Source organism: Myotis daubentonii, chromosome 1 (assembly GCF_963259705.1).
Source record: "Myotis daubentonii chromosome 1, mMyoDau2.1, whole genome shotgun sequence".
In the NCBI taxonomy this organism is placed as follows: domain Eukaryota; kingdom Metazoa; phylum Chordata; class Mammalia; order Chiroptera; family Vespertilionidae; genus Myotis; species Myotis daubentonii.
Genome location: NC_081840.1, coordinates 150,023,245 through 150,050,476, shown reverse-complemented (window position 1 = coordinate 150,050,476; position 27,232 = coordinate 150,023,245). Strand labels below are relative to the sequence as shown.

At 52.8% G+C, this 27,232-nt stretch overlaps 1 protein-coding gene across 3 annotated transcripts; it reads left to right on the top strand.

The window, feature by feature from the left end:
* Positions 1-240: 240 nt before the first annotated feature.
* PITX2 (paired like homeodomain 2) lies at positions 241-19,931 on the top strand. Of its 3 annotated transcripts, XM_059662530.1 has the most exons (5): positions 241-710; positions 4,500-4,555; positions 4,934-5,071; positions 16,026-16,231; positions 18,622-19,931. In XM_059662530.1, the coding sequence occupies exons 2-5, from the start codon at positions 4,510-4,512 to the stop codon at positions 19,183-19,185; spliced, it is 954 nt and encodes a 317-aa protein (XP_059518513.1). In that variant the 5' UTR covers positions 241-710; positions 4,500-4,509; the 3' UTR covers positions 19,186-19,931. The 3 variants fall into 3 exon arrangements, with proteins under 3 accessions (XP_059518513.1, XP_059518523.1, XP_059518507.1); XM_059662540.1 differs by lacking the exon at positions 4,934-5,071 and having other exon boundaries at positions 262-710; positions 18,622-19,930; XM_059662524.1 differs by lacking the exons at positions 241-710; positions 4,500-4,555; positions 4,934-5,071 and adding an exon at positions 14,358-15,180 and having other exon boundaries at positions 18,622-19,930.
* The last annotated feature ends 7,301 nt before the right edge of the window (positions 19,932-27,232 follow it).

Sequence of the window (27,232 nt, the reverse complement as noted above, 5' to 3'; positions counted from 1 at the left end):
CTGGGGGCTCCCCAGGGGTACCTTGCTGTCTCCCCGACGCCCTGGCCCTCCCTCTCGGACTCCTGCGAGCTCCCGGTTTGGCGCGGATTCCTTTTTCTCCTCCTCCCCCCCCCCCCCCCCCATCCTCCCTGCGCGTCCTGCTCTCCACCGCGGGAGTGCGATCGGCTGCTGTCTACGCGCCCGGCCCGGTTCCCTCTCCCTCCTCCGCTCTCCCGAGCTCTTTCTTGAGCTCCCGGCTCCTCGGCCCGCAGGCCTCTACCTCCCTCCCCCGCCGCGCCGCCCCGAGCCCCTGCGCGCTCCCCCCGCGCCGGCCGGCGCTGAGCTGGCTCCCGCTCCCCGCGCAGCCCGGCTCGGCCGCCGCCCGCGCGCCACTGTGCAGCGGAGTTTGGTGGAATCTCTGCTGACGTCACGGCACCCCCCACCCGGAGTCGGAGCGCAGGGAACAGAGAGGGATGAGAGCGAGGGAGGAGAGAGAGAGTGGGAGACCGAGCGAGGAAGCGGGAGCGCAGCGGAAAGAATCGGCCAGCGACGGCTAGACTCCGGAGGCCCCCGCGCCCCCGCGGACGCCCCGGGACCTTGGCGCCCTCGGGAGCCCCGCCGTCCCCTCGGCCCGGCTGGCGGGCGCTGGCGGTGCAGCCCGCGCCTGGCTCGCTGGAAATCTCCCCGGGAAGCGGCGGGACACGGAGGCGGCAGCTTCCTCCCGGTAGCGGGTAAGTGGAGGCCGTCCGCCCCGCGAGGGTGTGAGATCATGCGAGTTTAAGAATTGGTTCCACTTTGGAGAATCTTCGCTGTCGGTGATTTGTAGCTCCTGGGGATGCCTTCCCCCGACCCGCCACCCCTGAGGTAACGCTGTTGGCAAACAGAACTTGCAAAGCCCGGTTCCCTGCATCCCCACTCGCAGAACAATCTATGGGCGCGCTGGGGTCGAGTGGGAAGCGAGATCGGGGCTGGCATTTCAAACGAGGTCTCTTCCCCGAAATCTCGGTGCCAGCGCGGCAGGGACAGATCCTCGGGCTGGGGATTAGCATTCCCGAGATCCAGGGCTGGGCACAAAGTTTGAGCTACTGGGAGATCAGCCCCCTTCCCATTGTTACCAACTGGAAGAAAGATTCCATCTCAACTGGCAGAGAGTGACCTCTCAGGCCCAAACGAATTACCTGGGAGCCAGGACTGGATGCCAAGCTCACACAATTACTTCGGCTTATAAATCCTTTAAATTGATCGCCAGTCAACTCCAGTCTTACCCTTCAAGAGATACATTTTAAATGGGTGCACGGAAAAGGACTCTTCCAAATGTCAAGTAAGGGAAAAAAATGATTCTAAATCTGAGAAATATGTTCCTCTTTTATTCCAGTGTAATGGCTTTACTTTCCCTAAGCAATTCAGAAACCAACCCATCATAGGGTAGTCTGATTTTTACTCTTTTTTTGTGTGTGCACGTATTATGTCTTACTAAAGTAAACTAAATGGAAAAATATTTTGCTACGATAAATTAAAATAATAGGAATTCATACATTCGAAAAACATTTTAATGAACAATTAACCTAATTTAGAGAGATGCCCTTGAATTCTTTGTAGGCCATTAATAAGAATTAAAGACAGTTTTAATATCATTTTGGAGAAAATTCATCTAAAACTCTAATACCAATTATTCCAAGGAAACAAAGCAATTAAGCAAAATAGCTTGAAGATTTCTGTTAATGCAACATAAAATAATCATGCAATAATTCAATAATCAAACTTTCCCTAAAAATTAAATAGCTACTTCATTTATGGAACGTTTTACTTTATCTCAGCAAAACCATACTTAAATCATTCAGGTGCATTGTTCCTCAAGTGTTCCTAAAGCATCAATATTAATTGGTTTAAAAGAAGGCTTAAACTGGTAAACTACAGAACTATGTTGTGCAGTATTTTAATGTCCTTAAATAATTACCTACTGAGAATTAATTTGCTGGCTAATCTCCCCAATTTAGTTCATTTAAAACATATGTTCTTGTGCTGTTTATTTTTAAATTTTCCATTGAAGATTTTATTATAGGGTGTCCAAATGAAAGGAAAGGGGAGGGAGTGTGAAAGGATTTGGAATTATGAGTACTATCTTTTTCCAGCAATTTTTCTTATGGCAATCATTAGAAATTCATTTTAAGCGAATTGTTTTATTTCTTAGTGCTCGCCTGCCTGTCTTGGCCTCTGTGATTCAGTGTGCTTTATTAGCTGTCTAGTGCTTTTAGCATGCTCACAATAGAAAACTCAAGTTGGACAGAGCAAGGTCCCCTGGCATATACTCTCCAACCAGGACATGAACTTTCGGGGTAAAAACTTTCTATCAGTAAAAGTTGCACATCTTAATTTGTGAAATTAGCCAGGGAAGCTAGACCTTAAGTCCAGCAGCCAAATTTGTCTTGTAAGACTTGTCTTGACAGGGGCACATGTAAGGATCGGCAGGCAGGAATTGGAAAATTTCTTTTTTTAATTTTAATTATCTTCCCTACTTATTTAGACTTAATTCATCTAGGAGGCCTGGTCATTCTGTGAAGCAAAACAATAAAATAAAATACAAATAAATAAATGCAGATTTCAGGGCTCATTTTGACCACCAAGTCAATCCCCAAGTCGCAAGGACACTGGGAGTGAGCTAAGGCACATGCCTTGACCTTCTTTTCAATCTTTAGAGGAGAGTTCTTGAAGATTTGTTTCGTGTTACTTTGTTTGGTCCACAGAACCGAAGCTTGGGAGTGGGGGAGAATGCGTGTGATAATTGACTGACTTTATATAGAGTGGCCCGGATCTTTTTATTTTGTATATTTCATCCTTTCAGAAAATAAAAACTATTTGCAGTTACCATCTGCAATGCCAGGGCCACCGGCTAATAATGCAGCCAGTTCAGACGTTAAGGGGGGAAGAAAAAAAAAAAGATTATCGAAATGATGATGACATGCAAATTTCCCCTGAAATTATCATAAGTAAACATTTGAAGTCTGGACTAATAAAATCCCATCTGTGTTACTTCATATCGAGTTAGTAGAAAGCTGTGATAATGAATTTTGTAATATCTCACGAACAGACATCTCAATCAGGGACTAATCCTGTGATTTTACTGCAGAATCACTAAATCTGGAACCGCCAAACTGCTACTTCTGGGACCCGGGGCCCCGCCAAGAGCCGCGGAGCCCCTGCTCTCGCTGGCGGGGGGGGGGGGGGGGGAACCATTGGGCGGTCTCGACCCTCGGATCCCCACGCCGCTGCCCCTCCTCTGGGCAGCGACTTGGGCCAGAGGCCCCGGGCCCCTCCTGCTCCTTCCAGGAGAGGCCAAGGAGCAGAGAAATGCGACTCAGGCCAGAGGCAGACCCGCGGCGACCCGCCCGCCTCTGCCCCTCGGCTAACAGGCAACGCCCTGGCCCACCCTCAGCCCTTACCCCTGGGCAGCGGGCCCTCCCGCCGCCGCGTACCCGGGTGAGCGCGGAAGGAGGCAGGCGCAGAGATCCCACGGTCCTGCGGGGCCCGGGGCCTTCTTTCATTTCTTCTGTCTTTGAAAGCAGCCGCAGCTCTTCTACTCAACCCCACAGAGCCGCTCACCACCCACTTCTCCGGGTTTGCCGGTGGCGGAGAAGGGGGAGCGCGCTAAATGTGAGGCTCGCTGCGTTGTGGTTGGAGATTTGAAAAAAAGATTTGGTTTGCCTCGGAGCAGAAGGGGCAGAACTGGGGAAGCCGGTCTCGGAGCTCTTTCTCCATCCTTGGGGGGCAGTAAACCCTCTGGGGACGTTTGCCCCGCTCTCCTCAGTCTCACCCTGGCCACACCGCTTCTCTCCTCTGTGATCCTAAATCATACTTTCGGGTAAATAAATGGCCGGGTGAGTATCTCCAGGGAGAAGTGTGGCTAAATATGGAAAACTAGCTCCTGATGGATGAGAGGCTCAAAGAAGGCTTGTTCCAGGAGACCCCTAGGCCGAGAGCCTTGGAGTCCTGTTCTCATTAGAGCTGCAGAAAATCGAGGGCCGCTGCTGTCCAGGACAGAAGCGAGTGGACTCTGACATTCTCCAAATGTTTACTGAGTTCCAACTAATAGAGCAGCGCTGTGCTGAATGGTGTGGCCTTCGCATACAACTCCCCAAGATAAAAGGCCTCTCCACCCGCCCCCCAAAGTTTGCATCTGCCGAGGTTACCATGGTGTTCAGAGGGGCTCTTAACCCCTGACAGAGCTCTGGAGAGTAGATCTGCAGCCTAGGACCCCAGAACACGGTCGCTTTATAGGCCAAGAGCCCGTGGGCCCATTCGCTGGGGCTGTGGAGGGAAATCTCCCCCTCATTTCCCGGGCCGGGCTGGGCTGGGCTGGATCTGGGCGACAGCGGCTGGGAGGTCCGAGAACCTGGCACAGAGTAGGCGCCTACTTGTGGCTGTGGAGGTCGCCTGTCCTCCCCCCCGCCCCCCAGCCTCCTTAGAGCCCTGCGCTCGCGTGGACCGCCGCTCCACACAGCCCGCCTTCTTCTGTTTTGCAGATAACGGGGAATGGAGACCAACTGCCGCAAACTAGTGTCGGCGTGTGTGCAACTAGGTAAGACTCGCTTCTCCTGCCCTGTCCCCCGACGGTGAGGCCGCGGCGCGGGGCACTTCGCAGAGGGGCCGGCCAGGGAAGGAAGGAAGGAAATCAGAACACGAAACAGGGGGAGCCGCTTGCTGCGTTCCTAAGCCCCAACCCCGGGAGCTGTTGTCAACCTGGGATGCGCAGAGAGAGAGACGCCCCCTGCGCCGCGTGGCCCACAGGGTCCCCGAGACCGGAGTGCCCTCCGCTCTTCTTTCTAACTGGGTGTTTGCTCTTTGTCCCCTCTTTCTCCTCGGCCCCGCTTTCCCCACGCCCCTAACCCCGCTCCTTTTCCCGCGGCGGCCCCGGGCGTCTCTTTCCGCGCACGTGGGGCGGGCGCGCATGGCCCAGGCGTGCAGCCGGCGGCCGTTGAATGCCTCTTCTCCAAAGACTCCGAGATCAAAAAGGTCGAGTTCACGGACTCTCCCGAGAATCGGAAAGAGGTGGCCAACAGCAAGCTCTTCCCGCGGCAGCATCCTGGCGCCAATGGTAAGGCAGGCTGCGAGCTGGGCACCCGCCTCCGGGCCTCGGGGCCTCGGGGCCTCGGGTGAGGCGTAGGCAGGCGAGCCCTCCAGACCAGCGCTCCTGCTCCTTGCACTTAGACGCTTGGCCTTTGGGCGGGACGGGAAGCAGCCGTCCCAGGGACCTTCTTGCCTTTCTCCAAATCTTACTGCACTCCTGAGACCCAACAAGTCTCCCTCTCGCTTTCTCTCTGTTTCCCTGTGGCCTGATCGACGCACACCCCAACCTACCTCGGTGCCTCCAAGGGGAGTGGAAAAGTGGTCCAACAGCGACCTCTGTCGCTCGCCGCGCCCCACTGCGGGCAGCGCCGCTAGGGGCCCACCCAGTCCTGGCGGCTCTCCGCCGCGCCCCGCCCAAGCTTGTGGGTGCGGAGTTTGCCGCTGCAGGCGAGCGCGGGAGGCCGGGGTTGGCGGAGAAGTGCCCGGCCGCGGAGGTGGAGGAGCTGACAACAGCCCGCTTAGCCAGAGGGCAGCGGGTATGCGCACCAGCCCAGGGTGGAGTGGAGTGTGTGCCCCTGTCGACGCGAACCTGCGTGTTGTGCCGGTTGCAGGGCCTCGAGTTTTGGTGGTGTCGTTGCTCGATTGGCTAGTTTCGCTCTGCACGAGTCAAGGGATATTGCTGCTCAAAGCCTGCAGGCTTAAGCACAACTGAAAACGTCTCCAACCCATTGCGCAGGCCTCTGATACATTGAAATGTGTCCTTTGGTCGTGTGTGTGTGTGTGTGTGTGTGTGTGTGTGTGTGTGTGTGTGTGTGTGTGTTAGGACAAGCTTTCCTTAGAATACAGGAAAAACTCAAACCGACTGTTCCTCTATTCTCTGGGTTTTCCAGGCTCCTTAATAAATAAGTGCCTAGCCTTAGGAGGTTGTTGACCTTTGATAGTGTGAGCAGATAGAGCGACTCCCCCCACCCCCAGCCCTCAGCCTCTAACCCCCTCTTTCCGGATTAAAGAGTAAGGATACAATGTAATGGGTGCCCAAGGGGGGCGAATTGGGACCCTGGCCAAGTAAACAAGCCATACTCCTAAGAAGAAAACAAGGGCCCTGCTTTCGGGCTTCCCAGTGAATCTGAGAGAAAAGCATCATTTGTTTGAAATTAAACGTCTAAAGTGGTCCGGAGCAGACCGGCCTGGACGCCCGCACAATATCGCTAGTCCTCCCGCTGGGCCAGTTAAATGCTCACTTGTCCGGGATTAACCCCATGGGGTTAAATGGGGCCATGCAGAGATAACGGCCGGTGATTTCTGTCATTAAGATTGTGTTAAATTCTTCTTCTGTTTGATAATCGGTCGTAAAAATAAATTATTAGACCGAAGTATGTTTGGGATATGGTTAAAAATCAAGAGCAGCTCTGACTCCCGGGGAAAACACTTTGTGCGGGTTCAGCCCTGGCTCCGGCCAGACTAGAGGAGCTCCCCACGCTGACTTCGCTCGGGGCGGACTGCGGCCCCGCCGAGGCCGACACTTCTCGCTTCGCTGGGAGCTGCAGAGACGCAAAATGTCTCCTCCTACCCCCGCCCCCACACCAGGCTCTTGGACCCCAGGAATGGTTTCTGAGTACAGGTGGCCTCCGAGTGAGCTAGGAAGGGAGGGAGGAACCTGGGATGGGATGGGATGGGATGGGGGTCCCGTGGGTGGGAACGAAGCGGGTTAGCTGGGGAGTCCCGCCACAGGCCTGGCAGACAACCCCGGCGGTTCGCTTTTGCTAATTAGCAAATAAACAAAGAACTAGAAATAACCAGGACTACTTCCAAGCCCAGATTATTTTAATGCAGGTGAAGGGCTCGTTCCCTACAATGCCAATAGTCTCTTTTCTACTTTTCAGACCAAAAAAGAAAATTGCTACCCTCACATGTAAATGAAGAAGAGGCATGTGATAGTAAGAAATGCTGAACATCTGAGCCGAATTGGCTTTTAGGAATCTGGTAAACCAAAAACTGTAGTAACCTTAAAGGAAGGTTGCCAGCGTCCCTTTTCCTGAATATAAGCAAATTTAACTTACATAATAAACAAACTCCTGGCCAGAGCTTGCTTTTGAAAGAAAGAGATTTCTCTCCTTTGTTTGTTTTTTAATAGTTTTTATTTGCTTTTAAAAAGGAAACATGTTTACAATGACATGCAATTTTCAAGAAGAGCCAGTATATTCTATTACTGGCATTCCCTCTCCTCACCCACCATGTCCTCATTGAAGACTGAAAACACTCTCTGAGGAGGCAGGGAGGGCTTCTGCAAGGCCCAGTCCGCTTGGCATCTACCAAGCTGACCCACAGCCTGGCTCAACCCCCAAAAAGAGATGGAGCTGAGGTCAGCCAGGCCTCTCAGGCCAGGGCTTTGAGAGAGCGGGAGAGGGGAATGGCTTGGGCACGGAAAGTGGAGCCAGGAAGGGGTGGCCAGTTAAGCAATACCCCCACCCCACCCCCACCCCCAGAAGTAAGAGGTAGAGGCCCCAGAGAACGCACCCCTAGAACCGAGGTCCTTCGTTTTTCCTGTTTAGGTGTCCTGAGAGGAACCCCCTTACGGAACTCAAAAAGTGGTCGTGACCTTCAGGAAGGGACTGGGCCGAGTGCCTTCCCCTGTCAGTAACCCTGAAGTTTCGGGGTGGTGGCCCTGGATTCCCAGCTGAATCAGTCCAAGCTGCCTCCCCGGGCCGACCTGGGGTGGGGGACTTTTGTCCAGCCCCCGCCCCCCTCCCCAGCGGCGCCGTGGATTGTGAAACAGCTTGGCCACAGTGGCTGGTGTGAAGGTGCTTGGCCTCTGTCTCTAGTGTGGGAAAATTCCTCCCCCTGGAGGGGTCCCAGGCCCGGCGCGGAGTCCCAGCCCTACACACACCCTCTCACGGGCCGCAGCTCCGTCCGGACCCGACTTCTTAGGAAGACCCGGGACAACCGCCCCCCCCCCCCCAATCAGTGGATCAGCAAATGTTTGCCGAGCACATACTAACGTGGGTTCCAGGGCACCCCCTGAAAGCAAACCATCGTGCTTCCCGTTGGGAAGCGACTGTAATGCTAACAGGGACCCCATCGACAGCGCCCAGACCCTCCACCGAGACACGCAGAATGGGGCGCGGGGTGCTGCTCCGCCTGGGGCCTCCGCGTTGACAGAAAAGGGAGGGGAGTTTAGAAGGGTAGAGGGCTCCCCAGTGCGGCGCAGGGACGAGAACAGGGGCCTGCCAAGGTGCGTTAACTTCTAAGCAAGAAGCAAAGAGAGAGGGGAGCTGGGCAGGAGAGATGTCCATTTTCTTTTGGACTCCCCCCCCCCAAATCAGCGTGTGTTTGTGTGTATGTGTGTGTGTGTATGTGTGTGTGTATGTGTGTGTGCGTGTGTGCGCGCGCGCGCGCTTCCCCACGCCCACGGGGTGGGGGGGGATTTGAACAGTTGTCCCAAGGTGGTCAGGCCCTGCGGACCCCCGCCCGCCCGCAGAGGTGGACCAGGTTGCGTTCCTCGCCCCGGCGGGGTGCGCCCTCCAAGCTTGGCCGGGCTGGCGCGGCTGTTTCTCCGCACCGCCCGCCGCTAATATATGCAGCGGTTAGCGAGACTCCGGGGAAAAGGAAATGTATAACGAAAGCTTATTCGTGAGCAGGAATATACTAAAGGAGCAATCTGATGTCTTCTTAATCCTATGTAAAAAGCTTTGTGGTCTTCCTAATATTGACTGAATGGGTAATTAATGGCTCTTCATCTAGGCGAATACCCTGTAATCCAAAAATAGGCAAAAGACAACAAGCCCAACGTAGAAGACAAAAGGCCCAACAGCGGCTGCCCCCCTCCCCCGCCAGTGCCCCCCTACACACACACACACACACACACACACACACACACACACACACACCGCTACCCCTGGGGCTTCCAATGGGCGCGTTTCCTCCTGGATGGTAGAATTTACCTACCTTTCCTGGGTTAGACTTCCCCACAGAACCTGGCCTCCCAGCTCCGTCCTCCACTACTTGGTCTTTCCCTCACCCGTCCTTCTCTCTTCGTTTCTTTCTTCTCAGCTTTTCTAAGAAGTCGCCCTCATTATGGCTCTCAACCTCACTCCCCCCCCCCCAAAGCCCTTATCTTCCATTTGGAGAAATGATTGATATCAGAGGACCAACACACAAGGCCCTCAGAAGGTTCAGGCCAAGGAGCCGGCTCCCTTCTGATCCAGGTGGAGTCTCCTTTCTTTTACAACCGAAGGCCCAGAGTTGGTGAGGACTGCGGTAGTTGGGACAGAAGGGAATAAATTAACAGGAGAGAGAGCACGCAGAATGGTGTCTCTGTGTTAAAGAGTGATCAGGCGTGATGGAGTCAACTTCATTGTGAGGATCTGACCTGAGGAGTGCCCAAGATTCTCCCGGCATGTTTTTAATAGGCTGACATTTTAATTTAAATCTTTAGAAGTAATATATTACTTGGGTTACTACAATGAGCTGGGTTCCTTTTTTGTCAGCTGACAGCTTTTAAAATATTATTTCGCTAGGGAAATAAAAGCTTCATCTCAGATTATAGGTGGGTATTTTTGGATTTATGTGATTTATGGTCACCATGACAACTAATGCTGAATGTTAGCTACTAGCATGTCTGGGAGAGGGAAGACAGGAAGAAGGGAGAGCAAGAGAAATAGAAAAGAGACGAACATGAGCTGGAGAGGGAGAAAATAGAAAGAGAAAGGAGCATTGTAATCCAATTTTTGTTGGGTTTTTTAAGTGACTTTAGTTAGTCCCTTGTCACTTCTCTCTCTGGACCTGAATATTGATGTTTATCTTATTCCCGCTTCTCTCTCTCCCCTCCCCTAACACGTATACATTCTCTTCCGTGGCTAGTTGCATTGCGAGATTAAATGAGGGCCTAATAAACCCGTAAGGCTAGCATGCTAACGCGAAAAGGCATCACAGCACGTGGGCTTAGTGATTTCACTAGCCCCCTGCTCCAATGCCTCCTCTAATCCCTCACCTTCTCTTCACTGGCCAGCGTAGAGGCCCCTACACCTGACACCCAAGCTTTCTCATCCGGTCGTGCCAGACCTCCAGCGGTAGATTGTGTGGGAACAGAGATAGGGGGACCCATTGCACGGACCTCGAGAGGGTGGGTGGTGTTTAGCACATCTACAGACTTCTGATTCAAAAAATGCACCCCCCCTTTTTTTTTTTACAAAATAAACTAACAGGGGTTTTTTTAATTCCATTTAGGCAATGGGGGGTGGGGTTAGCTACAGTAAAGCCTTTAATTTCTGGGTTATGGCTGAGGAAACGCGGGTAGAAAGGGAGCACTTTCCAGCTTGATTTTTTGTGTGGAGGAAAGCCACGCAGAGGAAGGAGAGGAGGAAGGGCCTCTTCTTGAGCAGGGTGCAAGGTCTCCTTCTGACCTCTGTGCCTTACACCACTGCTGGCGCACCCACGCCCCTCACGTGTCTATGAGCAGAATCCCTGGCCTCGTCCTTGAGCTGGCCTTGACCTAGCAAGACTCCCACCTCTCTAAGGCCTACCAGCCCAGGGGGACATGTAATTGAGTCATTTTCCAGGTGAGTTCTCAGGACACATTTTTTCCAAACGTTGTTGGCCCCTTGTTTGTGTCCCAATCCATACCCGGACCATTGCAACTAAGAAATAGATGGCACAACCCAGCCAATCTCACCGTGGTGACCAGAGGGGTTTTGTGCAACTAACACTAAAGAGTGTGAAATTAAATAAGACGTTAAGACTGGTAATCAGTGGCAAATACCAGCTCAAAACTCTCCCGACCAGGTGTCACACATTTCCCTCCTCAAGGGTCATTATTTGAAAAAATAAGCAAGAAAACGCCTATTGAGATGATACCTGATGTCTTTGGACACAAAAACTTAAACGCGTATGGAGCTTCCTGTCCTGATCCTGGGAAGCCTGCACCTCGGGCTTCCCTGGACCAGACCACGCTGAGTTTTTCTAACTTCTGTGAGGAAAGCTGAAATGTTAATTTCTAGAACCAGTCAAAGAAGGGGTTTGGGGGGCGTAGTGCTGAACCAAAATACATTTGATTTCTTTGCTTTCAACTTCTTCCTTATCAGTATTGCCCGTACCTGTGTACCCACCCACACGGTTTTGGTAAATTAAATCTCCAAAATTACCCACAACCACCACAATTTTTACTGAAAAGTATTCCCAGATTCCCCACTACACACTTGTTTTTCTCCATCTAGGCTTTCCATGTTGTTATACTCCTACCACCCATGGAGTGAAATCTTGGGCTTGGGAAGTGTGTCACTCAGACTCAAGAGTTTGGGAAGTGATGAATTGATTAGGGGGGAGTTGAAACTCTGGCTGAAAAAAAAATGTGAAGAAACACCTCACTGGCTCAGTTGTTTCGAAAGCTGGGGTTGAGGGGTTGTGTGATATATATATATATATATATACACACACACTATATATATATATATATATATATATATATATATATATATATATATATATACACATACATATATATACTGTGTATATATATATATTCTATAGATTTGTAGGTATATGTGTGTACGGCTGTGTTTTTTCTCTAACCAGAGTGTTCCAGATAACTGTCTTTATGTTCTACTTGGCTTTGCAATGGATTGACACAATTTAAGATTCCTTGTCTCTTTAGGCTTTTAGGCTGCCTGAAGGTCACCAGCACTTCCACCATCTCCCGCCCTTTGGCACTATAAGATGCCGCCCCCTGTCCTTGGGCTTTTCACCCCTTGGAGGCTGGTTTAGGGCCTCCACGGTGTGTATTTGTCCGGATGAAAGTTCTATTAGTCCAGCAGAGCCACCTGAGCTTACATCAGAATTCTGCGGGTTTAATGAGAGATGTGTTTAGAAATCTGTATGGCTCTGGGGAGCTTCTCAGCTCTCCCAAGCAAGGAGTTTTGAAAAACGCCCTGAGCTCGCACCAAAAATTGAATGCTCGCTGTGATGGAGAATCTTTCATTCTTTGATGTAATGGAGTTTCTTCATGAAATGAGGCTGTGGGGGCACGACAGTGTGGGGATCACAGCTCTGCGAAGGTTTCAGAGAAGAAACTGGAATATGATTGGTAAACACATTGGGCAGAAAAGAGCTGCATTCATGTTGACTTAGTTACAGGTCATCGGCTGGCAGTGCTATGGGAGGAAATATTTACTTTACACATATACTTTATGATCTTGGGGGAATTAGAGGAAATTCAATAAGAAAATGGCTAGAAACATCTAAAACCCTTATTTAAAAGACTTAAGCAAATTAAAGTCTTATCAGATTAAAACCCACTACAAATGTAAGAGCATTGTCTTCAGTGAAACGCTGTGGGGTCTGAGGAGATTCTCCTCCAAATCTCAGGGATAAAATGCGTCATTTAAGCACCAGATAATGAACAGAATGTAAATTAATTTAACCTTCTTTACCAACAGGCTGCTGGTGTAATATGTGTAATTTAGTGATAAGATGGCAGGACCTAATGTAGCTGGAAGCATGAGTCTCAGCCCAAGCAGACATGTCAGAGGCGGGTGTATTCTGCTGAGTAGGTGTGTGTGCGCTTGGAATGGGGGTGAACTGGAACAAAAGGTTAAAATCAGAAATGCTGATTTAAAGCTGACTGTGAAGACAGTTCCCCCTTGGAGCTGAATTCTTCTTAAAGTAGGATGATACTTGTGTGGAGAGACTGAAGAACAATTCTCATTTGGTTCCTCTGACTGCTCTCAAGCATGTTTAAAATGGGGGAGGAGCTGCAGAGAGGATTTGGGGTGAGAGCGGGGCAAAGGAGAGACACATAGGTTACAAACATGTTTGTAGTCCGTTTCATCTACTCTGCCGCAGACTCAGTAAGTTTCCCAATCTTGTGAACAAGGGCAAGGAGGGAATTCTCTGAAGATACCCCATACTGGTGTTGCAAATCATTGACTGTAACGTCAAACAAATACACAGTCAGGGATGATAACACTAACTCCACAATAAAGCAATCGGCCAATGCAGAGCCCAGGGGAGATTAGTTTGTGCTCCCCAGCTGACCCAAGCCAGAGGACAAAGGGACTTTCAAAAATTATTTTAAATAATATGTCTGGATTCCTTTCTTTAACCTCTGTGGAAATTAAATTTATGTGGAAATAGTGCTACAAAGAGTTGGATGTCCCCAAAGGTGTTCTGTTTCCTTTGTTTATATAAATGAATACGGGTGGTTTTGCCTTTCCTGGCCCAGTGTTCTCCTAAGCTTGTGCCCTTCGCTCACACCCTACTGCCTCTGCCTGCTTGGACTTTAACAATTCAAGACAGCCTAGAGCTTCCTAGCGGGGGACAAAAATTATCCTTGAAATTGGTTATTTGGCAACATTCTTAATTGTATGGAAACTCATTAAAGCATAGTTTATATATAATTAGCTCAAGGCTGTTGATTCTACAAGCTTTATGGATTTCAATCTGATTGATAATAAAGTAAACACGAGAGTCGAATTTAAAGCTCGGCTCTCTCTCTGGTTAGGACGAGCTTAATACAGTGTACGAGGAATTTGAAAGATCTAGGATATGTGTCTTAATCAACGTTAAGCAGAATGGATAAGCTTTCAGCATTTTGAAAATGCTGGGTTAGGGTTTCTATTCTATTGTGTGTTTTCTGTCTGGGGACTAATAAGCATTACAGAGAACGTGATCTGAGGCGACTTTTTATTCTTGTATAAATCCAGAATGAACCACCAAACAGTTGTTCGTTGAAAGTCAAGGTAATTTTCTTTTGACGGGTCCATTTGCTTCCCGATTTCTAATTTATTAGCCTGCCTTTTTTTTTTTTTTTTTTTGCAATTAAAATAAAGCTTCTTCAGATTAGCACAGCATTCACCTGACAGGCTGTTTGGGAAATCTATCGGAGAGGTGATCTGTTGGTGTTTTTTAAATATTTCTGGTTTTAAGTAGCATGTCTCCTTTCCATACAGGAGAAAAACACCTCGGGAGTGAAAATAGATGTAGTGAGACACAAAAAGAAGGGGGGGGGGGCCTTGTTGATCCGTGTACCTTCCAGCTCCTTTCTCCCCGAGCTTTTTACTCCCACCTCATCCTTCCACCTCTCCGCCCGAACAAAAAGCCGATCGTGTTTAGTCGGGTTGGAGCCAGCGGGTGTAGACTCTGCGGGCGCAGTGAGGTATTGGCCCAGCCCACTTAGCTGATAGGTGCAAGCAGCACTGTCCCTCCGCCGCAGCTCGCGGCCTCCTGATTGGGTCAGAGCCACGTCACTCCGGCCGCAAGAAGGGTCTGGGAGGAGGCGGAGGCGGGAGGGTTGGGGAGGGCCGTGGCCAAATGACGTCTCCGCACCAGGAAGCCCGCCTCTGGTTTTAAGATGTTAGGCCAACAGGGAAGCGAGGAGCCGCAGTGCTGGTCCTTCGCTGGCCCAGGTGCCGGGAGCTGAGCTGCGGCGAGGCCGGGCTCCAGCTCGACGATCCGTGGGGCCGTGCGTGTGCCCGACGCGGAGGGTGCGACCGGAGGCTCGCGCCGCCGCCGCCGGGATCCAATATCAGCTACCTGTCCCTGTCACTCTTGACACTTCGCTGTCAGGGCTGCGCGCGGGGGGCGGGCAGAGCGCGCTCCGCGTTAGCTTTCCTTATTGGAGGGGTCCTCGGGAGAGGGAGGGGGTGAAGAAAGGGGTCTTTGCCCACTCTCGTTTCGCTTTGGAACTTGCAAGCCGGCTCCCCAAAGACGCTCGGAGCTGTGCCCTCCCGACCTCGTTCGCATGGCTCCGTTGGCCCGCTGACATTCGGCCGCCGGAACCTTCCGCTTAAGCCTGCCGAAGGAGACGGGGCGGCGAGGCTGGAGCGCTCCGCGGGGGTTGTGTTCGCCGGCTCTGCCCGCGGCAGACACCGCGGGGAAGCTCCGCGCCCAGGGCGCAGCGCGGCCCGGGACTGGCAGGGCGGCGCGCTGCTCCGTCCATGAACTGCATGAAAGGCCCGCTGCACTTGGAGCACCGAGCAGCAGGGACCAAGCGGTTGGCTGCCTCCGCGTCCTCCGCCTGTCACCATCCCCAGCCACAGGCTATGGCTTCGGTCCTAGCTCCCGGCCAGACCCGCGCCCTGGACTCTTCCAAGCACAGATTGGAGGTGCACACCATCTCTGACACCTCCAGCCCCGAGGCCGCAGGTAAGGAGCCGCGCGGCCCCGCGGTACCCCCGCCCGGCCGCCCCGCGTCGCTCGATCCCTCTGGCCGCCGAGGAAGTCGGCCCCTGCTGGGGAAAGGTGGGGGGAGTGGTCGTTCAGCTTGCTGCCCGCAGAACCTCCCGTGGCTTTCGCTCTACCTCCACCGCCGGGCTGGGGTGGCGCGAACGGCGCGGGTCTTTTTGCCGCCCTCCCTCCCTATTCCTACCCTGGCCTCCCTTCTGTTTCTTGGGTCACCAAAATCCCAGCATCTACATCCGAGGGGGTTCAGAGGCCGCTCCGCATCTACCCCCTGGGCCATGTTCTCCTCTCGGCTTTCAGTTCCCAAGAAGCTCCACTTGTTAGCAAAGTATCTCTGAAACTATGTCTCAGAAGAAGAGGTCTTTTTTTTTATTTTTTAAACGTGAGTGCCAGACCGAATCCCAAAGTCCACTTCTCTAGCCTCCCGAAACCGCTTCGAAAGCCGGGGTGTCTGTGCAGCGCGCGCGGGTGCGTCTCCCGAGAGATTTGGTGTGTCTGCGCAGAGGCGTATACATGTGCTCGAAAGTACAGGCAATAAAAAGGAATGTGTCGCGGTCGCAGGCAGATAAACATGTAAATAAAACGTACGGCGCCGCCGGGGGAGGGGGGAGGGGAGGAGATGGGGCGCGCACACCCACACTCGCGTCTGCACCCCCCAGACGCAGTGCTCCGCGCCACGCGAGCGCTTGGTCACACACTCCTCCCCGCTGGCCCCCCAGCGCTTCCCGGCCAGTGCCCCCCGCTGCAGCGGGAGTTCTCGGGTTGCAGGTGGGCATGCTGATGGGAACCTTTGTGTGTTTCGTTTTCAGAGAAAGACAAGAGCCAGCCGGGGAAGAATGAGGACGTGGGCGCCGAAGACCCGTCCAAGAAGAAGCGGCAGCGGCGGCAGAGGACTCACTTCACCAGCCAGCAGCTGCAGGAACTGGAGGCCACTTTCCAGAGAAACCGCTACCCGGACATGTCCACGCGCGAGGAAATCGCCGTGTGGACCAACCTTACGGAAGCTCGAGTCCGGGTAGGAGCCGGCGCGGAGCCCGAGAGGGCTGGGCGGGAGAGCGCGATGGAGGTGCAGGCCGTGTAGACCGGGAGGGAGTGCGGAAGGCGGCGCCGCCCCGGAGGCTGCGCGTGGGGTGCCTTTGCGAAAGCAAAAGGTCGCTGGGCTGGCCCAGTCGCGAGGTTACAGCTCCCCCATCCGAGGCTGCCGCGGTCCCCGTTGGGGCCCGGAATGGCACCCGGCGACCTCCCAAACTGGGCCACATGGCATTCATTCCCTTCGCACAGGGTATTGTGTTCCTGGCTTGCAGTCGCCAGGCGAGCGCTAATAAAATCCCTCCCAGGCCAGGAGCTGAAAACAGGCTCCAACCTGTGCGCCTTTAACAAGGAAAACCGGCCAGAAACACGCAAGGGAAACTTTCGCGCCGGGCCTGGCCCAGCCCTTTCTCTACTCGTCTCGTCCTCCATGCAAGGTCTCTGCGGGGTTTTTTTTGGCCATTCAGGTCTCTCTCACACCCTACTCCCTGGTTTTGTGATCTCCGGAAGCCATTTTAATACACAAGCTACTATCTTGCTAGTCCTCTTAGAAAGAAAAAGAAAAAGACTTTTCAGTTTGGTTTATTTATCTTTTCTCAGGAGATTGTTGCACCCTTCCTCCCAGTTATAATAGTTTTATCAAAGAAAGGGCTTACCTTTGTAGCAAAGCTGTGCTTTATGGATTGGCAAAAAAATGAACTTTAAATCAGTTACCCAGTAGCAGCATCCTGGTTTATGCTCGTCGGTGCAAAACTCCAAAATTGTTAGGATTCTGGAAACAGAAAATACACAAAGGATCCAGAGGCTTTACTGTTTTAAAAAAAAAAATGCCCTGGATAGAAAAACAGAGCCCCCAGCTAGAACAGAGAAAGCAGAAAGAAGAAAGCATGTAACAATAACGATGAAAAGATTTAAGGCCAACAGGCACTCCCAGAGCAGAGGGAAGGAAGAAGACACTGTCTGGGTGGCATTGTGTAAGACATGAGGCGAGGCTGGTGGTAGAAGAGCCGGAATGAAGTTGGAAATGGTTTTAGTTTAACTGCATGGAGCTAGCGCTCGGCAGGCCTGCCTGGTTTTGCGAAAGGTCAGTCTTTCATTAGCTCTCCTGAGCAGCAGGGGAACGGGCCTCTCACGTACTCTTCTTGCCTGGGCAAAGTTTAGACGGCTTAGGGTAGAAATGGCAAGTAGTTAAAATAAAAGCCCAATCTGTGGATATTGCGGAATCCTTCAGAAAAGCCCTCCCCCCGTCCTCTGGCTTCTCCGCCGTCCCTCCCAAGTGCCCTGCGGCCGCCACGCCGGGCTCTCGCTCCCTCTGGCTCCCTCCGTCCAAGCCCAAGGCTGGTCCAGCCAAGTGGGAGTGAGGCGTGCTTTTTATAGCAGTCGGGTGCAGAAGAGGAAGGGGGATACAAAGGAAATCAAGAAGGAAAGGGGGAAAGGGGGGAAAAAGCGGATTAGTCGTCTGGGCCCGGCTGAGACGTGTAATGTGAAACATCACTGGTGTCAACTCCGAAATCTCCGACCAGGCCTCTCTCCAATACACAAAAGCCGCCGTCTGGGGCCACTGGCGGGCCCAATGTGGATTGAGAGCGGGGTTGTGGCGGGGCCACCGGCCGCGGGTGGGGGTCGGCTGGGCTGCGGGGCCGCCTGCAAAGCCCAGACCCGACTGGGCCCAGCGGGGGAGCGTGGGGGCGCAGGCCTGGCCTGAGATTGGCGGAGTAAGAGAGAGCGCGGAGCGAGCGGGGGCTGCAGAGCGACCCTTTCCGGGTCGGGAGTTTACGCGCTGAGTTCGGGGAGTTTACTGAGCAGTCGGGGAGGGGCCTTTGGCTTTTTACTTGGTGGTTTTGCTAGGCGAGGAAGGGGTTGCGGCTCGGCATTGTTGAGGGGAAGGTGCAGCTTCCCCTGAGTGGAAGGCGGCAGTGGAGACCCCAGAGGGCAGGGAGGAGCTGTGTGGGAGAGCGGGGCTGGTGCGCTCTCCGTCCCGGAGTGTGTGGCTTTGGAATAGAAGCAAGTTTGCAAGGTGGCCAGGGAAGGATTGGGGAGGGGGGGCGGGGGGAAGCCTGCTGACCCGCGTTTGTTTTCGCAGTGAGTGTTTCTGGATCCTGAGCAGGGCCTGGGTTAGAGAAGGAGCTGCCACAGGCCACCAAGCATTCGGCTGGGGTTTGTGGCGAAGCTCAGAGTCCTGCCTCGCAGGCCCGAGCCGCCAGGGCTTCCTTCCTCGTTCGGTCTGGGCTCCGGACCAGGGGGCGCGGGGCGCGGGGGAGGGGAAAACGAGGGTTTGTGTGTCAGAAAAGAGGCGGCCTCTGGTGCTCTGCGGGATCCAGGTTTGACTTATCCGATCTGTGGCGTCTATTTGCTCCCTGCCCCCCCCCCCCCCAGGTTTGGTTCAAGAATCGCCGGGCCAAATGGAGAAAGCGGGAGCGCAACCAGCAGGCCGAGCTGTGCAAGAACGGCTTCGGCCCGCAGTTTAACGGGCTCATGCAGCCCTACGACGACATGTACCCGGGCTATTCGTACAACAACTGGGCCGCCAAGGGCCTCACGTCGGCCTCCCTGTCCACCAAGAGCTTCCCTTTCTTCAACTCGATGAACGTCAACCCCCTGTCGTCGCAGAGCATGTTCTCCCCGCCCAACTCCATCTCCTCCATGAGCATGTCGTCCAGCATGGTGCCCTCCGCGGTGACCGGCGTCCCCGGCTCCAGCCTCAACAGCCTGAATAACTTGAACAACCTGAGCAGCCCGTCGCTGAATTCCGCGGTGCCGACGCCCGCCTGCCCTTACGCGCCGCCGACTCCCCCGTACGTTTATAGGGACACGTGTAACTCGAGCCTGGCCAGCCTGAGACTGAAAGCGAAGCAGCACTCCAGCTTCGGCTACGCCAGCGTGCAGAACCCGGCGTCCAACCTGAGCGCTTGCCAGTACGCCGTGGACCGGCCGGTGTGAGCCGCGCCCACAGCGCCGGGATCCTAGCACCGTGCCGGACGGAGGGGGCAGCTCTGCCCTGGAAAGACTGGGGATGACGCTAGAAGGTCGTGGGCACTAAAGAAAGGGACAGAAAGAGAAGACAGAGAAAAGGAAACCACTGAATTAAAGAGAGGGAGCTCCCTTGATTTCAAAGGAATTGCCTCTATACCTGACATCTTTCACTAAAAGTATTTCCAAAAGTTGCAAGGACACACACACACACACACACACACACACACAAATGTTTGACTGGATAGGACATTTTAACATTACTATAAGCTTGTTATTTTTTAAGTTTAGCGTTGTTAACATTAAAATTACTGAAAGGATGTATATATATCGAAATGTCAAATTAATTTTATAAAAAGCAGTTGTTAGTAATATCACAACAGTGTTTTTAAAGGTTAGGCTTTAAAATAAAGCATGTTCTGCAGAAGCGATTAGGATTTTTCGCTTTCGAGCAAAGGAATGTATATATTAAATACCACACTGTATGTTTCTAACATATTATTATTATTAAAAAATGTGTGAATATCAGTTTTAGAATAGTTTCTCTGGTGGATGCAATGATGTTTCTGAAACTGCTATGTACAACCTACCCTGTGTATAACATTTCGTACAATATTATTGTTTTACTTTTCAGCAAATATGAAAAAAAAAAGTGTTTTATTTCATGGGAGTAAAATATACTGCATACAAATTGGTCTGGATTCTTTCTGCCCTGCTCTGTCGCCTGGCCAGGGTTTCTCAGTTACGACCTACTAAACCAGTTCCCTCTGCCTGTGTAGTCAAAGACACAAGGCGGGAGTACTTATTTAAATCTGGTAGAAATAAATTATAATCATCCATCAGAAACAACAACAAAAAAGCACTCCCAGAAAAGAAAGGAAAAAAAAAGATCTGCAAAGTCTGATCCTGTCTCCCAGATTTGTATTCGGCTTAAACCCCGAGGATTCCATTATTGCTAGAAAAAAAAAAATAATCTAAGAGAGAGAGGAGAAAGAAATGTAGAAAGTACACCAGCTTGGCATTTCTCCTTGACTCCTGGGGGAGAGGGGTGGGGAACCTGTGCCTCCAGGGAATTGTTCTGGAGAAGTACATGTGTACGTATACCTGTACAGTTTATATACATTCCTCTCAAGAGGAATATGTCTATAAGTTATAAGGAAACACCTCCAGTTCAAAATATTTAGGCCTCCACGTTTATCTTTCAGGCTTAAGTAGAGAGATTCTTCATGTTATATTGCATTACTATTTCCAAATCCTTTAGAGACATTAAAAGAAACAAAGACAGGTTCTAATAACTACAGCCCCTTCGTTTCTCAAAGAGCCCAGGGGGTGAGAGGTTAGAGTGGAGTTTCCTGAGTCTTGTCGAGCAATATGTAGTTGAGACAAAGGTCATGCTCCCCGTGTTTTGTTTTAAATAATATTGACCCATTAATTCTAAACCTGCTTGTTCCTGAAATTATACAGGATTATAGTTTGCAAACTGCAGGACAATGATTCAAATCAAGATGAATTACAGCCCTTGCCCTCCCTCCCATCCTCTGACTTCTAAAGGGGGAATGAGGGTCTGTGTGAGTGTTTGAAAGAACTTGAAACACCCCCTCTTCCTTTGTCGGTGGTTTTCAGCTTTTTTTTTCTTCTTCTTTTTCTTTTTCTTTTCTTTTCTTTTTTTTTTATGTGGAATTTGATTTAGTAGCAAATAGTAGCAACTACCACTGAGTTCGGAAGAACTCATCACCGCGGCGCTGCGAGGGGGAGAAGAGTGTGGTCAGAGCCGCCCCAAACCCCCAAGTGGGCGAGGACAGGCACCATCAGGGGAACCGGGAGCGAGAAGAAGCCGCCAGTTTTGAGGAGCAGAGAAAAACCTGTGTTTTTTGCGCTTAGGGTTCTTTTATCTGAAGCTTTACCTACAAGCTTTTGAAGCGCAGACACTGAGTCTTTGTTCTGCGAGGAACTGCTGCTGCCATTTCAAGAGATCGCAGGTAATGTCCCCGATGTAAGAGCAGTGCTCCACGCACATTAACTTTCCTTCCCTTTTAAGCTCTGCCTGCGACCTGTGGAGGGATCACGCGGTGGTGGGGGGCAGATAAAAGCCCTTTGAACGAGGGCCCCCTCCGTCCTTGTTGTGCACTGGCGAGCACTGGAGGGGAAAGCGGTCCCCACCGGCGGACTTTGGCTTCTGGAGCGGCGGGGGCCCCGGTCCGGGCCGCCGGGGCTCGGCCTGGTGTGGGGGAGGGGCGGCGGGGGAGGGGCGGCGTTTGGGGGTCGGGGGCTGGAGGCGCTAACGAGACCCGCTGGACGGATTGGCGTCTCCTGCTGGTGCTCGAGTGACTCGGGAGCGCTGAGCACACCCAGGAGGTGGGTCTCGGCCTAGTTTGCTTGCCGAAGTAGAACTTCATCTCGAGGGAATCCATCCATCTGCGGGAAACAAACAAACAACAACAACAACAACAACAAATGGAAGTCGAGGTCTGGGGAGAGTTGTCACTTGCCCGGCTGGAGGGGTGCGGGCTGGGGGCGGAGACTCGCCCCGCCGGGAAGCCCTTTCTCCCACCTCAGCTCCTTCCCCTGGACTTCCAGCCGCTGGAATGGCCCTCCTCGCCCATCCCCGCCGCCCGCCCGCCCCCCTCCGCCCCTCTCCCCTCGCAGGGAGCACAGCCCGGCTCCCCGGCCGGCGGAGCGGGTCCCCTCGCTCCTCCCGCGCCCACCACGTCCCCCCTCCAGCCAGCGCCACTGCCACCAGCTCGGTTCCACTCAATCGATTTTTGCTGCATGTCAACACTTATTACCGGTGAGTGTGAGGGTAATTTTTCTCCTTCTCTAGGTCTCTTAATGATTTCTGAGCTAGTTGTGTATTAAAGCGCTTAAAGGAATCTTTAGGTAATCTATAGTATGAACACCGACCTCCTGCGCTGGAGATCGAAGGGGGCGAGCCTCAGGCCGAAGGGGAGCCCGGGCACCGCTGGCCCCCGCCCCCCGCAGCCACCTCGGAGCGCCCGGGCCCGGGGCTGGGGCAGGAGCCGCCAGGCGAGCCTCGGCCGAGGCCTAGGGGCTCCTGTCTCCCCACCACCTGTGACTCTCTCGCCCTGTCTCCGGCCGGGCCTTGGTGTTTTAAGCTTTTTAAACACGTCTAAGGCCCCACACGCTTCCTTCCCCTAATTTACATCTGTGGAGACCCGGGGAAAGCTGTCTAGAGCTCACATCTGTCTCGATTGCCTCCCAATTCCTAAATTTGAGCTTACTGTCCACACTTGGTTAGAAATTTAATTCAAAAAATGGGGCAGCCTGAGCTGAGCGGCTGGCTTGATCAGGAAGCAAGTCCTCCCCTTTGCCTCCCTGCCCTGCATTTCTGTCGTCCTCCCCACCCCCCTCCCACCCCCCTTCCTGAGAGGTGCTGAAACCCGGGAGTCCCTGTAGGAGTGTAACAACAATCACAAAATTAATGGGGAGAAATAAAGTGCGTCTTAAAAGTCCCAATACTCCTCGAAAGCCCCATAAATTAACCCTGTAAAGAGGGCGCGCTCTTCGAAGGCGAGTCTATAAAAACCTGGCGCGCTCTGGGAGGCGGACACCCTCGCCCTCCCCCTCCAAACCATCGCCGGCTCGGCGAATGCGTCCAAACAAAGGTCTGTCCTGCAATCCACATCCTAATCCACGGTGCCTTCGTCGCTGTCGCGGGCCCTTCCGCCTCTGGTGGCCCACAGTGTACGCAGACAGCCCAGGGAGTCCCCAGATTTGGGGGAGGGAGGGCGTAATCAGATCAGAGGTCTTTATGAATATAGAGTCCCTCCTGATTGACACCAAACCCGCCGGCTGCGGTGGATCTGAGCACACAGGGAAGCAGAGACCTGGCTGGCAGAGGGAGGACCGGTCTCCAAGTAAACAGGAAAGATTTCTTGTTGCAGATTTTCCAGAAAGAATTGTTTGCAAAACTATTCTCTCTCCACAGCCCTCCTCAGCTGAGGATTGCATTTTAACTGAGCCTGAGAAAATAATAATTGGAGATTTAAAGTAAAATCACACAAATAAATAAATAAATAAAACCAATGGGTTAAGTAGAAATCTGATTGTAAACACACAACTAATTTACCCTCTCTGGTTTTAGCAGAGAAAACCAGGGACATTTTACTGTAATCTTCACAGTTTATCACACTTGTCCCTCCCACCCCCTTCTCATCCTTGCCTTTCCATCTGAAAAGACAGAAACCAGCATTTATTTGGGGGTGCATAACTCCATGCGCTTCTGTGCTAAGTATTTTATGTAACTGTTGATTTTAGATTTTGGTTGTGGGTTACAGAAGGCCTGCAAGAAATAAAATATCCTATTGAAGATATATTTAATTCTAGTTAATTACTTTTTTTAAAAAAAATATGGCTATTCTTGTAAAAAGAATGCGACAACAGTTCAATGGCAGCTGGGGAAAACAGAATTTGAGGCTTAAGTTACTCAGCCAAAGAATGGCTAAAAGAACCATCTAAATTCCTTTTTAAAAAAAAAAACAAAATTTTTAATGAATATATAGTAAAGGTGTTTACTTTGGGGGGGGGGCGTGGGGAAATTGCAATGTTTTTATTCTCTCACAAGGGCTAAGAGAAGTTCAGACTCACCCGGTCTTCCCTGAGCAGGGCGTGTCTACACTCCCTGACTTTGATGGATCTTTCAGATTTAGTTCTCTGATTCTCCCCCCTTCTCTCCCTGACTCTTCCTCTATCTTCTCCCTGTTCCATTTTCTTTATTCACACCAAAGTTGCCCACCCCTTCTTCCTACCCCACTTCTACTGACTTCGCAAATGGCCCAGCCCGCTGCTGCTGGAACCTGAGGCACCCCTACTGCGGCTTGGGGTGGCTCCTTACAGCCCCAAACGCCCTCTACCAAGGCTTTTCCCGGCCACGCTTAGCAACGCCTCTCTGCCTCCGCCTGACAGTTCGAAGCTTCGCGGGACCCCCGGGCACGCAGTCCTTGGCAGGAAACTTTATCCTTGTTGCTCCAGGAAGATGAGACCTAGAGCCATCTCTGCTGTCCCTGAAAAGGGGGTGGGGCAGCATGTGAATGCGACTTGGAACCCAGACTAGTGGCAGCCCAGTTCTTGGGCGCTGTTCTGCTTGTGTCAGCAGCCCCAACGCTGCTTCTCTGCGTGGAGAGTGGGTGGCGTTGCTGCCCCCAGGTGAAATCTGATGGCATCTTCTCGGTCCTTCTGGGACTTCTCGTGTCACTTCACAGGCTGCTTGCAGAAGGTGGGTCCTGTAGGGTGTGTGTGTGTGTGTGTGTGTGTGTGTGTGTGTGTGTGTGTGTGTCCATTCGTGCGTTCCCGCTGCTCTGCACAGAGGTGGAGACCCGGCAGGTATTCATTCCCCAGTGCCAAGGAGGGGGCTTGGCCTGTCAGAGCCCAAGGCATGTTCTTAGAAAATAATTTGACATCAAACAATAGGAAGTAAAATAAGTCTGCGGGCTCCAGGCCTCGGGAAATACTCACTGACCTCAGCGCCTTCAGCCCCCGCTTAAAACCTGGGAAATGGTAGGAGCCACTCTGATCTGATGAGGCAGGGTCTTGTTTCCGAAAGAAAAAAAAAGAGAGAAAGAGAGGAAGGAAGGAAGGAAGGAAGGAAGGAAGGAAGGAAGGAAGGAAGGAAGGAAGGAAGGAAGGAAGGAAGGAAGGAAGGAGGCGGGGAGAAGGAAAAGAAAAGGAAAGAAAAGAAACACAAAACATCCCGCCTGCAAATGCTGGGCTACCGCTCCTGGCGCGAAGCTCCCCTGACCAGCTCGGAGCCTCCTGTCCAGGCGCAGCCCGCGGCCCGCAACCGCCCAGCCCCGGGGCGTAGCCGTCGGCAGGCCGGCCAGGCCCTGTGGGATCCTTGGGTTCCGCTGGGCCACGTGGCCCCGCTCTTCGGAGGACCCAGGGGCTGCCGCTCCACCCGACCGCGCCCCGAGGGCGCTCTCGCCCAGGGCCTCGCGGCGGCCTCACCCGTGGCCGGGGCACAGCGGGTCCAGCTGCGGGCTGTGGACCAGAACCTCTGCTTTAGGATAACGCGCACGTTTCGGCCGGCGACCTGGGATGAGGGTGGTGGCGAGATCTGCCACCGTGCACCGCCCCGGCCTGTTTGCGCAGGGCCACCCGCGCACCTCCGGAGACCCCCGTGGGCTCGGGCGCTGGTGTGGGCACGTCGCTCCGGACAACAAAACCGGGATCTAATCGGCAGCGCGGGTGCTCCCAACCCCCGCCCCCCGCATTCCAGCGGCTGGAAGCCCCCGGGCCGGGGCCGCCCCTAGGGCCCTGGGTCCGGCTGGGGCGAACCCCGCCTCCGCGCCCTCCCGCTGCCTCCGCACGCGTCGCTCCTCGCCCCGGCGGCTTCGTCGTGGGCGGTCGGGCCCCACGGGGCGCGGCCTCCGGGCTGAGCCTGCCCGGACGCGTGCTGGGCCCCGGCCGCGGCGCAGGACTCTCCCTCCCGTCCCTCCGCACCCTCTACCTTCTGCGCCTTCACTCCGCGGCGGCCATATACCTTGAATGGGTCACCCCTGCCTGGCTTCCACCGAACTGCCTCTCGAAGCCCTGGGGTTGAACATTAACCAGCCGGAGCTATAGAGAGGGGTAAAACGTTACATATAAAAATGAATCATCTATCCGCTCCTGGGAGAGAGGCCCTATAGCGAGCTCTGCGCCCAGAGCGGCCCCGGCCACGTCCCCGACCCTTCTGGTGGCCGCTGAGGTCGGATGGGGGCGGGAGCAATGGGGTCATCCATCCATTGGAGCAGCCTGAGGTTAACAAGCGGGGTTCCTTTCCTTTCACACTTGAGGCACCCAGAAAGGTCTGCAACAGCTTTCGTCTCTCAGAAAGGTTAGCAGCTGAAGGTCTAAGAGAGGCTGCCAGCAGGGTTGACGCTTAGGACAGCAGGGATGGGCCATCAGCCCCGTGGATCGAGCTCTGGATGGACACTGGGAGGCAGGACTGGGGGCAGAGGGGAGGGAGCGGGGCCGGAGGGAGCCGCGCGGTGGGCGGCGCAATGCCCCTGGGCCTGGCTTGGAGGCGCTGAGGTTTCCGGCCAGCCCTGGCTCCGATCGCACCCCAGGCCCCACTCGCCAGGGCCCTGCTTCTTCCCGACACCGGCCTATTTGTTTCTTTAAACAGATGTAACAAAGTAACAATGATACCTCAGCTCTGACTTAAGTGCTAGACCCACGTGCCCAGTGTCAAATATACAGAACTTGCAAAAAAGATTACAGAGCTGGAGAAAGAATTCAAGGCAGTGCACCCCCTGAGTTCTTGTGCTCTTTACCTGGAAACAGCAACTCGGGGTGCTCAGCAAATCCCTGAATAGAAAGGTGATTCTGCTTCTGTATCTCTGTCTTTCTCTCTCTGTCTGACCAACCTCTTTCCCCTCTCCCCCAATCAAAGAGAGAGAGAGAGAGAGAGAGAGAGAGAGAGAGAGAGAGAGAGAATGTAAGCCAGAGAAAGACGTGCTGTTACATCAGGAATTTCCAACCAAGGTACAGAACAATTGAACCTCTTGGGAAGATTGGTTTAGTTCTATGCAAAATAGCTGCTTTCCTCAACATGCATTGCCTGCCCATAATAACTTCTCAGGAAATATTTTTGAAGAGGTAGCTCCGCCCCCCTAGACACCCCCTTGGGCCCTACCTCTGACCTGTTCATTAAAGCAGCTTAATTTTTACTGAGAGGATTCACCCAAATCTTTGCACTTAAGGGTGTGAGTGGGTGGCTGTAGTAGTGTACACATCTAGTATGAACTCTGAATCATTCCATCACTCTGTCATGTCTTAGCTTCTCCAAAGCCCACTGCTTCTCCTTCCCAGCCAATATGGTGATGGCGAGAATTTCTGGCAGGGGTTGGAGGGTGTCCTCAGAAGCATGTGGACAACCAGGTTTTTCAGAGACTCAGCAGGCATCAAGCATGTGGTGAGTACCATGCATGTGTATTAGTGGGACATTAATCAGTTCCAGTAGAAATGGCTTTGAATTTAAGATGTGGTTACAGCATGTTCATCTCTCCATGTAGTGTTA

Bases quoted from the DNA above. Each gene is read 5' to 3' on its own strand.
- PITX2 (XM_059662524.1), top strand. From the start codon at position 14,973: ATGAACTGCATGAAAGGCCCGCTGCACTTGGAGCACCGAGCAGCAGGG. The intron at 15,181-16,025 runs GTAAGGAGCCGC...TTTCGTTTTCAG, and splicing joins CTCCAGCCCCGAGGCCGCAG to AGAAAGACAAGAGCCAGCCG. The intron at 16,232-18,621 runs GTAGGAGCCGGC...CCCCCCCCCCAG, and splicing joins TTACGGAAGCTCGAGTCCGG to GTTTGGTTCAAGAATCGCCG.